Genomic DNA, 14,725 nt, shown 5'->3' with positions numbered 1-14,725 from the left:
CTCTCTCTCTCTCTCTCTCTCTCTCTCTCTCTCTCTCTCTCTCTCTCACCTTTGGGTCCCTAATTCCTACTGTGATCGTATTTGAAGGTAGGGCCTTTAGGGGATAATTAGCCAAAGGTCAGATCCTCGAGATGGAATTAATGCCCCATGTAAAAAAGAAGAAGTGCTCTCATTTCCTGCCATGTGAAGATACAGTAAAAAGGCAGCTGTCTGAAAACCAGGAAGAGGGCCCTCTCACCAGACAGTTCTTGCTATGTTATCCAGGCTGTATTTGAACTATGGGGTTCAAGCAGTCCTCCCACTTCAGCTCCCCAAGTAGCTGGGACTCCAGGTGTGTGTCAAAACACCTGCCTCAACAAATGCTTATTATTTAAGCTACCTAGTTTGTGGTATTCTGTTATAACAGTCCAGATTAACAAAGACAAATCATTATACTTATGTTAAAGAGAAAGTCTCAAATTGACATTAATTGCTGTTTCTAATGTTTGTCAATCCCCTTTGTGAAAATAGGATAATTCAGACCTCAGGCTCAGAGCCTTAGGCTGCAGATAAAAGAAAATGGCTTGATTTTTGTTGCATTTATTTTTAGTTATTTACTATTTATGGCAGGATGAAACTGATTCTCCATTTGAGGTATAGCTAAATGTTGCCTTTAAAAAAAAGTGATAAGAAGTAAAATTTACTATTTGTGGTGTGAGCTATGGGTTTTGACAAAAGCACAGTTGTGCAACCACCACCGCAGGTAGGATACAAAACAGTGTCCTCCTCTTCTCCCTATTTACCTGTGCTGCTCCCACCCTATGTACCTGGTAACCACTCCTTGATTCTCGGTCTTTGTAGAATATGTAGAATATAAATGGAATCATCATACAGCATGTAGCCTCTGACTCTGGCTTTTCTTTCTCTTAGCATAATGTATGTGAGACTCATCCATGCTGTGCCTATCTGTAGTTTTACTGAGCACTAGTTCTCCGTAGGGATGTGCCACAGTGAATTCATTCACCAATTGAATCACATTTGGTTATTTTCCAATTTTGGTTGATTATGTATAAAGCTCTTCTAAACATTTGTGAACTGGGTTTTGTGTGAACATGTTTTCATTTCTCTGTGATAAACATCTAGGAGTGGGATTGTTAGGTTATAGGAGAAATTTTATGTTTAACTTTTTAACCAACTGCCAAACTCTTTCCCCAACTGGTTGTACCATTTTGTATTCTTCCCGAAAAGGCATGAGAGTTCTAGTTGCTCCATGTTTTTGCCAGCATTTGGTATTACGGAAACATTTTTAAACCATTCTAATAGGTATATGGTGGCTAAGTATTTCCTTTTTACTTTAATATGTTTTTTGTTTTTGTTTTTGTTTTTTGTTTTTGTTTTTTTAGGCAGAGTCTCACTCTGTCACCCAGGCTGGAGTACAGTGGCATAATCTTGGCTCACTACATCCTCTGCCTCCTGGTTTCAAGCAGTTCTCTGCCTTACCCTCCTGAGTCGCTGGGATTACAGGTGCCCGCCACCATGCCCAGCTAATTTTTGAATTTTTAGGAGAGCCGGGTTTCTCCATCTTGGCCAGGCTGGTCTTGAACTCCTGACCTCGTGTTCCACCCACCTCAGCCTCCATAATGTTGGGATTACAGGCGTGAGCCACTACACCCGGCTTGTTAATGTTTTTTTTAAAGCAGTTTCAGAAAAGGTTTTTAATTTTAAATACAAAGTCTATTTCACCACAAAAGGCAGTTTGATTTGAGGGATAGATGTTGAGTAAATCATAGTGCTGATTGTCATGTATGGCAAAACTTGTGCTAGAGGTGGGTAACTGAGTAAATTGGGAGTCCAGTACATTCTGCTGCGCTCCAGCTCTATCAACTAAAGAATGAACTGCATGAGGCTGTCGTGGATATCTAACTGATATTCTGGGTATTTACCAAATGCAAATGATTGTGTTAGAATAGGAAAATAATGATCTATTCTTAACATGGAAGCAGTTGAAGTGACTGTCATTTTTTGAATTCTTGTTAGATTTTGACAAGCAGGACCCAGATTAATTTAACAGCAGGTGAGATCATGGAATGTTGACAATCTTATCTTTGTGGGGTAATGATTTCCCTTTAACAATCTGGCCATAAAACCATTTGGACAGTTGCTGAGTGAGATCTCAGCATCTTGGAACCGGATGGCATTGGGAACGTGAAGCAGTAGGAAGTGGCTTATCAGAATTTTACCAGTAGGAGTTTTCTTTTTCTTCCTCAACTGGGTATTTCAAGAGAATTTCTAGAATAAAAGACAGAGTGAACAAGTTTCCAGTTCAGTTTCCTTTTTGTAGTCATGGTTTGTGTATTTTGGTGATAAGGAAGGTCACTTTCTGATTTCCTCAGCAGGAGTCTCTGAAGCCAGATAAACGGCAAGTTTATGAACCATATAATGTGTGTAAGAGGCAGGTAACCACTGAAGCTTTACTGGGTTAACTTTGGGGGCATTGCTAATTCATTCTGAGACACTCACTACGACATAGCTCAAATTAATTACTTAAGATATGATCTAGTGGTAGGAAAGGTTGACATTGTTCACTATTCTAGTACAAATCTTGGAGACACTTAAATACTTAAAAAGGACTCTGTTTAAATGATGAGTCGTTTGAGGTTTAAAAATAAAAATCAAGTGGAAAAATAGTACCATTGTCTCAAATCAACTTGTAGTATATTCCTATTCATTGGTAAGGCAAGTAAAGTACTGTTGACCTTGAGACTAGCTTTCTATGAGATGGGAATCCTTGGAACATTGTTTGTGCAATTCAGCTGGAGCCTGTAAGTCTTTTGCATGTTTTTTGTGAGGACAAAGTTAAAACTGAAGATACTTGAATAAAATACCCAAAAGTCAGGTCTTAAAATATTTCTTAAATAATGATTTCATTCCGTTTATAAAATGCCAAAACAACTACCTGCCTGTTGATACCATTTAGAGCATGAGAGATGTTTAAAGAAGGAAACAGTCATTTCATCTCTTCCCATTTCTGAAGCTATCCTCCTGAGGTTACCACTGTTAAGGGTATAGCATTATTATACCCATTTAGCTATATGACCTCATAAAACTCATAAACTTGTAAAACATGTCATCTGCTGTTTCTCAATGAAATGCAGTGGTAATTTACATCTTATTCTGCAACTTGTTTTTATCACTTTAATGCACATTAAAGGCATTCCTTCAGGTAACCGCATGTAGATTTTACCCCCCACTCCCTTTTTTTTTTAAGATAGAGTTTTGCTCTGTTGCCCAGGCTGGAGTGCACTGGCACAATCATGGTTCACTGCAACCTCTGCCTCCTGGGTTCAAGCGATTCTCCTGCCTCAGCCTCCTGAGTAGCTGGGACTATAGGCATATCCTACCACACCCAGCTAATTTTTTGTATATTTGGTAGAGACAGGGTTTCACTGGGTTAGTCAGGATCATCTCGATGTCCTGACCTCGTGATCTGCCCGCCTCCGCCTCCCAAAGTGCTGGGATTACAGGCATGAGCCACCATGCCTGGCCAATTTAACCTTTATTTACCATTTACCATTGCATAGCTAAAACATTTCCCCAAGGGTTGGTCAGCCATATTTCATTCAATCATTTCCATATTCTTGGACACTTATTTTTTCTGTCTTGGAGAGCTACTTTTGCTTGGTCTTGTTTTGTTTGCTACAAATCATGCTCTTATAAATATCTAAGAATTTTTTTTTTCAAGAGACCGCAACCAACAGGAATCAAATAGAATTTTTAGGATGAATCATGGAGTTGACTATATAGTCTTTCAAAGCATATGAGAGTTTCTTTCTTTCTTTCTTTCTTTCTTTCTTTCTTTCTTTCTTTCTTTCTTTCTTAAGAGAGATTTTCTTATATCTGTTTGAGATGTCATACTGTTTTGATAAGTATGCTTCTTGTTCTTATTCTGAGCGCTTGAAATTGTTTGGGACATGGTGCTGGATGTGGTGTCATGCAGGCAACTCAGATATTCTCATGGTTGAGAGCTGTACAGACCAGTCCAGTAGTCACTAGCCACATGTGGCTACTTAAAGTTATTAAAATAAAATAAAAGTTCATATTCAGTTTGTCAGTCACACTGGCCACTGTTTTTTTAAGGCTAGTCAAGTGAAGCAGTGGGAGTGGAGAAGGAACAAAGAAATCTGTAACTGGCTGTGATCAGTTAGTTGTAAACACCACTGCACTCGGACCAGCCTACTGGCCACTTTTTAATAGCTACATGTGGCTAGGGGGTACCATGTTAGACAGCACAGATATGGAATTTCCATCAGTACAGGTTTCATTAGACAATGATGATTAAGGATCAGGGATGCTGCTGTCAGATTGCGTTCAGACAGATCGTGGCTCTCCCCAACTTGTTATGTGACGTTGGGCAGGTTACTTTACTTCTCTGATTTTGAGCTTCCTCATCAATAAAATGAGGGTAATAAAACTTACTTCTGTGTTTCTTGTGATGATTAAATACAATAGTATTGATTAAGTGCTTAATACCATTGATTAAGTACCTGACACCTTGCTTGAGACATAAGTGAACATCTGAGAAATGGAAGCTATTATTCTTTTTCCAGTGTTCAATATATATATTTTTTTCTTTTTTTGGGGGGGTGGGTCACTGTGTTTATTAGCTTAAAGCTAATAACTGCAAGATATTGTTGGCCCAATTTCTAGCTAGACAAACAGAAGGCAGTATTGTAGGCTAGGGAAAATCCCAGTTTGTCAGCCTGGTGGCTTTTTTTTTTTTTTTTTTTTTTTTTTTAATTAATACGCTGTCCCTGAGAAACATGGTAGAATTTGTTTTACTCGTCTTCTGTCAGGAAGTAACCCTTCTGGCTTTATTAGAAGCATGGTTTGTAATAATTGTACCCGACCCAGATGGCTCCTGAAAACCCTTTGAAATACCATCTGCCAGGCGTGTGTCCAGCCAGCAGTCTGTCATTCTGCTACAAGAAAAGAGAAGGCGGGGTCCCCTCCCTGGGCCCTTTTCTCTGCAGCATCACTGAATGGGGCCTGGTCAGGTTGGCCCAGACCCAGGGCAGGCTGCTCAGAGGATAGTTGGGAAACCTCCTGCTAGCCTGAGCATGGAAAGGTTTTGTCTGGGTAATAAACCCTGAGCGTTTTATGGGTGGAGACTTGCCCGCCCACCTACTCCCTTCCTCTGCTGCTCTAAGGCATCCTCAGCATATTTATTTACACATGGAAAAATGGGATCTGCTAGTTTCATGTTTCCTCTGAAATGTAGCATTTTTGACATTCTTGATTATTTTGAATCTTCTTAGGAAATTAAGACCCCAGGGTGTTTGTTGTCTTTAAGGTAAACCTGACAAATTGGACCTGAAAACATCATTGAAAGAATGGCAAAGATGGCTGCAGACGGAGGAAAAACACAGTGTTGTCTGGTTTAGCAAGACTATAAAACTCAATGCATTTTTTTGTCTTATTTTGTCCTCTCTTTTTTTAGATGGGTTAAGTTAATGGAACTTTGGTATGGAGGCTGAATATGAGAGTTGCCATATAGAACGTATTTAGGACAGATCCTTTCACAGCAAGTTTCAGAGATTCTATTCTTGCAGTGCACTGGAATTCCCAGTGTGATGTAGACTGTTTGTGTTTTACAAGTAGCTGGCTGAACAGCTTTTTCACTTGGCTCCAACACATCACACCCTCCTCCATTGCTCCTATCTTGCTGGCTACTGCTTCTTAGTCTCCTTTGAGGATCTTTCTCTTATTCCCGACTTCTAAAAGTCAAAAGTTTTTAGTGTTCAATCTGAACTTTTTGCCTTTTTTTTCCTAAACTCTCTCCCTAGATTTTATCTTTCTGTCTCTTGACTTCAGATGCCATTGGTTTACTAATCAACTGATCACTCTTATTAAGTTTACATTTTACCCTCTACTCTGACCTTCAGACTTTTAACGTCAGCTGTGCTCCAGCTCTTTGCACCCAGGTGTCTATTAGGCATTTCAAACCCAACATGTCCAGAAGTGAACTTTTTATTTTCCATTTTCTCAAAACCATTTCCCTCTTAGGCCTCCCTAAGAGCCTTCTTAGTCTCTGCAAATGGCACAGCCTGTTTGCCCAGGTCATAAAATAGGTATTTCTGTCTTTGTTACTCTGTCTTTCTTACATACAACATCCAGTCCATCAGCAAGTTCTGTCAGTTCTGTCTTCAAAATATAGACCTAGCATGGTGTGATGAGCTGATATACTTTTTTAAAAAATTAATTTTAAGTGCCAGGTTACATGTGTAAGATGTGCAGGTTTGTTCCATAGGTAAACATATACCATGGGGGTTTGCTGCACCTGTCAACTCATCATCTAAGTAAGCCCCACGTGCATTAGCTGTTTATCCTGATGCATCTGCATCCCCTTTATGCTCTCTGTTTTCCATCAGTGGGTGGCATGGAGAGCATCAGGATAAATAGCTAATACATGTGAGGCTGAATACCTAGATGATGGGTTTTACTTTTAATATGTCTATTCTATGGACTCTACTGTAGCTCTTTAAAATACTCATGTTTGTAATAGAAATCTCACTGCTTCTTATCACTTCTGTCTTACTATTCTAGTCCATATCCTGATTACCATTCATCTGGATATTACAGTAACCACCTAACTAGTCCCCCTGCTTCTATTCTTGCCTACCTTCTGCCCTAGTCTGCCCATAACGTGTTCTCCTTGAAGTCAAAGAGCTTTAAAAAGGAAACTCAAGCTAAATGTGGTGGCTCATGCCTGTAATCTCAGTAATATGGAGACCAAGGTGGGAGGACTGCTTGAGGCCAGGAGTTGGAGACCAGCCTGAGTAATACAGTGAGACCTCCTACCTGTACAAAAAAAAAAATTAGCTGAGTGTGGTGGCATATGCCTATACTCCTAGCTCTCAGAAGGCTGAAGTGAGATCTCTTGAGCCCAGGAGTTCAAGGGGGTCATGAACTGTGATTCCTCCACTGCATTGCATCATGAGCGATAGAGCGAGACTGTCTCTAAAAAGGAAAATAAAAGAAAAACCAAATCAAGGCACCCCCTCACTCAAAACCAATTGAAGGATAACATTCCATTATCCTTAGAATAAAATATGAAGTGTTTTCTGTGGCCTACATGATCTGGCCCCTTGCTTCCCTTTCCAGCCGTTTTTTAGTCAGTCTACCATCATCATGCTGGCCTCTCTGCCCTTCCCAGGATACAACAGATCACAGCTGTATCAAAGCCTTTGCCATTCCCCCTGCCTGGATGCATTCCCCATCACCTTTGCATTAGTCAGGCCCTTCTGAATCAACTAGCTGAAATAGCTTCCCTGCTTCTCCCTTGCTGCTTCTCTCCAAAACACTGTCTAAACCTTTAACCTATGCTACTCTGAGATACTTTCTAATCCCTCAGTTTATAGAAGACAGATTTCCACCTGAGATTATATGCTATAGTTATTTATATACATACTTGTTTTCTGTGTCTCACAGTAACATGTAAATTCATCAGGCATGAGCTTTGTCTAGTTCACCAGTGTTTCCTTGGTGCCTAAACTAGTGCCTGGCATGTGTTGGGACCTCAGTAAATATTTGTTGAATAAATACATTATATAATGCCATGAATTCACACACATATACTTATACAGATATGTATTTATGTAAGTATATGATAACAGATTATTGTAGTGGGATTTGAACAGTAAGATTCTATCAATTCATTCTAACAAAAACATAAACTATAATGTCTACTAAAAATTATTGAGGAAAGTCCTCAAAAAGGATTATCTCATTCAATACACACAACAAACTTATGGATTAGGTGCCATTATTATCCCTGTTTTGCAAACAAGGACACTGAGAAATAGTAGGCACTAAGGAACTTCTCTAAGACCACAAGTTGGAGAGGCAGACCATCAACCCAGCATTCCCACTCCGGTCCAGACAACTGCTGTTTTCTTTTTTTTTTGAGACGGAGTTTTGCTCTTGTGCTCTTCTTGCCCAGGCTGGAGTGCAATGGCGTGATCTCAGCTTACCACAACCTCCACCGCAACCTCCACCTCCCAGGTTCAAGCGATTCTCCTGCCTCTGCCTCCGGAGTAGCTGGGATTACAGACATGCACCACCACACCCGACTAATTTTGTGTATTTTTCAGTAGAGATGAGGTTTCTCCATGTTGATCAGGGTGGTCTCAAACTCTCGACCTCAGGTGATACACTCGCCTTGGCCTCCCAGAGTGCTGGGATTACAGGCATGAGCCACGGTGCCCTACCCAGACCACTGCTGTTTAACAGTATATGTAACATAGGAAACAGTCCCTATGTTTCCTGTGCCTGACACTTGAAATGTAAATTTAAAGGCTGTGAACTACCTCAAGGGATTTGTCATCACCTACCGGGGAGGCAGAAGTGGGAACAAATTAGGAAACAGTGTAAGAGTAGAATTCTTTAACCAGAAGGTTCTAGCATGCTGATCATGAGAAGCAAACATCTTTAATATAACCATTCTGTGCCCAACTTACAGCCATTTAAAACATTCAGATTTCAGATAGAAAAATTACGTGCACTAAAAAATACGTTTTGCCTGAGTAAAGTATGCACCAAGTGTTGAATGATTTTCGCTTATGAAAGTTATGAATATCCAGTGTAGGTGTGGATATAGTCATTCACATGGGTGAATGATCAGAGAATGCACAATGCTAGGAACTTCAGAGCCACTAGGCACATATAGTTGGTTATTTAATTGCATTACATTTCAATGAAGAGATGATAGACATAGGAAAATATCCTTGCTCGTTATAGGGGAAAACATTGACCTTAAATCACCACCACAGGTCATAATGCCTTGCAAAATGAGCTCTGTTGAATGCAACAGCAGAAATCACATTTTTTGCTCTTTTTTTTTTTTTTTTTTGGTCCCATAATATTTAACATAGGCTCCTAGTGCACAGTACATAATTGCTGCTTGGTTTATTTCCCTTTTTTTGACTTACGTTTAAACAACATTCTGCTCATTGCTTCCACTCTAACTGAGATTGGGCTGAAATGATAGATCTATAGCCCAGCACCTGAGCTGGGCAACTTTTGTACTCTGGGTGCTATTATTTTGTAAAAGGAAATGTTACATTTGTCAGCCATTGAGAAGATGACCAGATTGATTCAGGGGGAGAATTTTCTAGCAAATGCAGTGTCCTTTCTCTCTAGTCAGAATTCATGGATGGCCTCTTTTTGCCAAACGTATTAATTACATGAGGAGTAGCAGCATTTTAATCCCTGGGAGATGTCCAACCACAGATCTTGGGCAATCAGATTTCTCTAGTGATGTGTTTATGCAGCGGGTATTATTTTCTATAAAGGGCTTATTACATTGAAACTTCCTGGTTGTATTGAGGAACACAAGAATTTCGAGGCCTGTGATTAAAAACACAAACCCCTTAGGCTCTGAGCTTAAGGTGGATATGTTTTTAGTATTTACTGGAGTCCTAAAAGCTGCTGACTGTGAATGTTGTCTGCATAAAATCCAATTCACCTTTTTTTATTCAGTGCATTGTCAAAATTACAAGACTCTCTCTAGATTACCCAGCTGTACTTGGTTTTCCCTCTCTCCCATTTGTGGGTCCCAGGCACTAGAGGGTGGAAGTGAGGATGTTGTTGTGTTATATTAGAAAGAAGTTGCATTTACTGTGTCCCTGTCTGGACGGATAAGGCAGCAGAGTCTTGGGTACGCCAGCTTACTGAACAGGTTATTTTAATTACACCTGGATGTGGAACTTCCTGTTTTAGTTGACTGATGGCTTGTTGTGCCTCTGTATTTTCTGTTACAGGCACAACCCGATCTCCCAGAGAAGGAGAAGTGCCTGGCGTGGACTATAACTTTCTGACTGTAAAGGAGTTCTTGGACCTCGAGCAGAGCGGGACTCTTCTGGAAGTCGGCACCTATGAAGGTGAGTTACTTGTACAGCAGCATAAAAAGCTTCTCTCTTGGGTACTTCAAAGGAGCCAGAGCCATCCAGGCAAAAATGTGTTGTGGATTCTGGAGGTCTAAACAAATAACAGGAGATTGCAGTTCACCTTATATGGCGAGTAATAGATCAAGTCTGTGGAATAAGACTTTGTGGAGCTCTTTAAAAATGGTTTTTGTTTTTCTCTAGGAGTTTTTTATCTATTCAAGTGCGTGGGTCAGTTTTGTTTTTTCATATGAACATGTATGGTATTAGAAAGAAGAGAAGGAAGAATCATGGTTAATCACAAAAGGCGACCTTATAAGCAGTTTGTTTTAATCTTGTAGTAATAAAATATTACTTTCCTACTGATTGGTTTCTAATGTATTTTTAGTAGAAAATACTCATATGTGATTCATAAAAAAAACTATTTTAAAAATATTTAGTTAAGTAATCTTCATATGCCTGTCTCCCACCTGCCTAATCTAGGATTCAATATTATAAACAATCTGATTACTCTTCTGAAGTTTATGTCAATACAAACATGCATGAGCACATGTGTATATACATGTGCTCATGCATGTTGTATGGATATTCCCATTTCTTCCCTGTTTTCCCCAAAAGGTAGTATACAGCACATGCTGTTTGGTACCTTGCTCTTTTTGTTTAGCAGTATGTCTTAATACATCATTGCAATTCAGTAATAAAGTACTTCTGGTTTTCGTCTTTTTAAAATAGAATTATAAAAATTATAATTCCTTTGTATGGGCATACCATAATTTATTTAACCACTTCCCTCTGAACAAATATTTGAGTCAGTTTCAATGTTTCATATTTCTAAACACTGCTGAGTTGAATGACATAGATGTATCATTTCACATAGATGCAAACATATCCATAGGATCAGATCTCATTGCTAGGTCAGAGCCGAATGTGGTGGAAAAAAGTCATGTTTTTCTGAAAACAGTATTATAGCTTGATTACTTTTTGGAGTGTTATTATTTGAGACAGAAATAGTGTAATGATACTGTTAACTAGGAAGGATTATTAATGTGGTCAAGTTATTATGTTTATCTCTTTACAAGCTCTTTAAAATTTGGATTTATTAGGCATTCAGGGGGCATTTTAAAGATTAGACTTAAACATGAAGGGTAAATGCAAAGTAGATTATTATCTTATTAGGGACATTATAACTTTAATGTGATAATTGCTCCTGTTACAGTGAGTAATAGTCACATCATGATCATGAATCTTAGAGATGCTGTTTCTGGGTTGATATTCTTTGGAGAAGAAGGGAAGGAACATTGTCTTTGTACATACTGCTCATTTCCAAATGTAAATATACAGTGGACAGTGTATATTAATCAGATTCTAGCTCATGATGTCAGAAATTTTTTTTTTCTTTTTAGTATTGCTGATTATCAGTTGGCTTAGTTTCCTGAAACCGTATGTTGGGATGTGACTGAGTGACTGGTGGGCTGGGCAGGGGTCCAAGAATAATCGAGGTCTAGGAGTGTATAGAGGGAGGGGAGGGAGCTGAGGGAAGGTACAAGAAGCTTCTTTAACATGTTGTCAGCATGCTATCCTCACATGTTGTGCATGTGAATTGAGCTAAAACTTCAATGGCCATGGATAGTGATTCCTCTTTGGTTAGCAGAGAGAAAATTGTCCTCATCTGAAATCAGTTATTATGCCCATCTGGGGGGCTTGAGTCATCAAGTACACAACACATCATTTGCATTTTTGGAGTGGCTGGGGTGCAAGTGGTTGTACAAAGCAAAAGAGAATTGGGTCGAACAGGAAAAGCTTGTGATTTAGACTCCAACTTGGAAGAAGGAAAGTAAACTCTCTTTATTCAGTGTTAATGGAACAAATGATATATAGGTGGAGCCAGTTCTTTTTCTCATTTAATTTTATCATTGCAACAGAGGTGGCTATTATCTTCACTGAATTTTTAGATGGAGTCACTGAAGCCAAGTGGCATTAAATAACTTTTTCAGAGTTGCACAGCCAGTTCTAGAATGCTAGAACAGGAACCAAACCCAGCTCAGTGTCACTCTCAGATCCTACACTCTTTCCTGAAAACCTCAAGAGTATCCGAGATGTAACTAAAAAGTTAAGGAAAATAACTCATTGTGCTTGAAGCTAACTTCCTGGTGTGTAGCAATAGGAGAATGTTTCTCAGAAAATGTCTGATCGTTATATAGAAAATGAAACACTCGCTTTGTGAGTGTTGCATAGTTATTTTAGAATTGGAATTTTCTTATGCACAGGATTAATCTTTTCTAATTCTAACTCATTTGATTGTACAGTGTTCTTCAGCCTTTGGCCTATTAGCAGTGAAATTTCCTTACCATATGAGGTGGCTCATAATTTTTTGGAACTGGCCGGAATATACTATATTGACTCTTATAAGCTGAGAGCCAAATAGATTTTTATTAAATGCTGTATACCCTCATAGGAGTAGGGCTGGAGAGACATTTAGAGAACTTCCTCTGTCTTTGCCTCCCCCGGACAAGTCCCTTGTTGGTGGCTGCTGTCTGTTGGTGGACACTAACAGGCCTGCAAGGCCTGCTGTCACACTGCCTGAGTTTGATTCTCAGCCCCTTTGCTATTGAGCTGTGTGCCCTCCGGCAAGTTACTTAATGCTCCATGTCTCCATTTTCCCATTGGTAAAATGAGGATAATCATAGTGTTTCCTTAGAGGTAGGGCTAAATGAGACAATAATTGGAAAGGGCTTAGCAGACTGTCTGACACATGTAAGCTCTCCATCAGCATTAGCTCTCATATTTACACACACCTAGTTTAAAATTGCTCCCGTAATGGATCCCTTCCCCTCTGCTAGTCAGTAAACCAGCAGATTTGCCAGTAAAATGTCTTTATTTACTGTTTTCCCCTCCTGAAATTGCTTTTTCCAGATCTCTACTGGTTCCAGAGAGGAAAAATCTCTCACCACAACGCAAAACACTCTTTAAAGCAAGACATATATAAATGTTGAAGTAAAAGTAGTAAGTGTACATGATGGAGTAGTTCCTGTAGTAAAAGACTTAAAACTATCTACGTCCAAGTTGTTTTCCCTCTTCCATATAAGTAACCATTATTAAAGATGCTAGTGCAAATATTTATAAAACTTATACACAGCATATATGTATATCTTGTTTATTTCACTCTATTCTTGCCCTTTGCTCTTAACATACCTTGGAGATCTTTCCACATTACCGCATACAGTTTTTCCTCATCCTTTATAAATGCTGCATAGAATCCCAGTGAATGAATGTGTGTGTGTGTGTGTGTGTATAAAACTTAACTAGCCCCCTGCAGGTGGACATTTTAAATGTCCCCGCCTCACCTCCGCCTTCTGTTTTTGGTGGTGGTGTTATAAACAGTGCCTCAAGTGTCTTGTTACACAGTTATGAGCATAACGATAGGGTAAGTTTCTGGTGGCACAGCTTTAAAGCAAGTCTTTTAATGCATATAAAGTCCATTTCAACAAATATTTATTGAGCATTTATTTCAGGTCAGACTTTTTCATGAGGCAAGGGATATGATGTACAGGGCAGTAGACCAAAACTGCCCCGACTTTGAAGGTGCTTATGTTTTTTAGTTAATTATTTTTGCTAATGCTTGTGTAGCACATAGCAGGTGCTCTTCAAAGGGCATTGTATGCACAAACTCATTTAATCTTCCTAACAAGCCTATGAGGTGGGTCCTACTTATGACCTTTCACAGAAGAGGAGTATGAGGCCCAGAAATGTCAATGATCTCTTCCAAGTTCACATGGTAAACCAAAGATAGAGCTGGGATTCAAATTTAGGCCCCTGGGCCCCAGAGCCTACACTCTTCCCCTGCTTAGTCTTGTGAGGCAGATTAAACGTAAACAATTTTGTTGGGTATGGTGGCTGGCACCTGTAATCCCAGCATTTTGGGAGGCCGAGGTGGGAGGACTGCTTAAGCACTGGAGCTCAAGACCAGCTTAGGCAACATGGCAAAACCCCATCTCTACAAAAAATACGAAAGTGAGCCAGGCATGGTGGCATGTAACTGTGGTCCCAGCTGACTCTGGAGGCTGAGGTGGGAGAATCGCCTGATCCTGGGAAGTTTAAGGCTGCAGTAAGCCAAGATCACACCACTGCATACAAACCTGGGCAACAGGAGTGAGACTTTGTGTAATATATGAATGAATGAATGAATGAATGAATGAATGAATGTAAACAGTTTTAAGAACAGTGATGAGTGGGCCAGGTACAGTGGCTCATGCCTATAATCACAGCAGTTTGGGAGGCCAAGATGGGCAGATCATTTTAGGTCAGGAATTTGAGACCAGCCTGGCCAACATGGTGAAACCCCCTTTCTACCAAAAAACAAAAACAAAAACAAAACGAAAAAAAACCCCAAGAATCAAATATTACCTGGGCATAGTGGTGCACACCTATAGTCCCAGCTACTTGGTAGGCTGAGGTGGGAGAATCACTTGAACACAGGAGGCAGATGTTGCAGTGAGCTGAGGTTGTACCAGCCTGGGCAACAGAGTGAGACCCTGTCTCAAAAAACAACAACCAAAAAGAAAATTGATGAGTGTTCTGAGAGAAACTACACAGCACTCTGAAGCTTATAGGAAGGGCGCACCATTTCATCTAGTGTTGGCAGACTCCCTGGAGGAGGCGAAGCTATGGGAGGACTATGTTAGGCCAGGTAAGTGGCTGGGAGATGGTTTTTGAGTTTATTAGTCAGTATGGGCCATGGGGCCTGAAACCAGAGAGAGCAGTGTCATGATGAACCAGGAGAGGGTTAGAATGATGGTTTCTAGAAA

The 14,725-nt window shown here is 39.8% G+C and overlaps 1 protein-coding gene across 27 annotated transcripts in view; it reads left to right on the top strand.

Moving 5' to 3' along the window:
* The window catches only part of MAGI1 (membrane associated guanylate kinase, WW and PDZ domain containing 1), a 677,285-nt gene that overhangs the window by 526,924 nt on the left and 135,636 nt on the right, over nucleotides 1–14,725 (top strand). For all 27 annotated transcript variants that reach the window (XM_032289620.1, XM_032289622.1, XM_032289621.1 and 24 more), the window contains one exon: nucleotides 9,798–9,917. In XM_032289620.1, coding sequence (XP_032145511.1) covers nucleotides 9,798–9,917 — 120 coding nt within the window. The remainder of the gene's footprint in view (nucleotides 1–9,797; nucleotides 9,918–14,725) is intronic.

This window comes from Sapajus apella, unplaced genomic scaffold (genome assembly GCF_009761245.1).
Source record: "Sapajus apella isolate SASKATOON/1434 unplaced genomic scaffold, GSC_monkey_1.0 scaffold23, whole genome shotgun sequence".
Taxonomy (NCBI): domain Eukaryota; kingdom Metazoa; phylum Chordata; class Mammalia; order Primates; family Cebidae; genus Sapajus; species Sapajus apella.
Note: the sequence above shows the minus strand (reverse complement) of the source record. Positions and strands in the feature narration are given on the sequence as shown.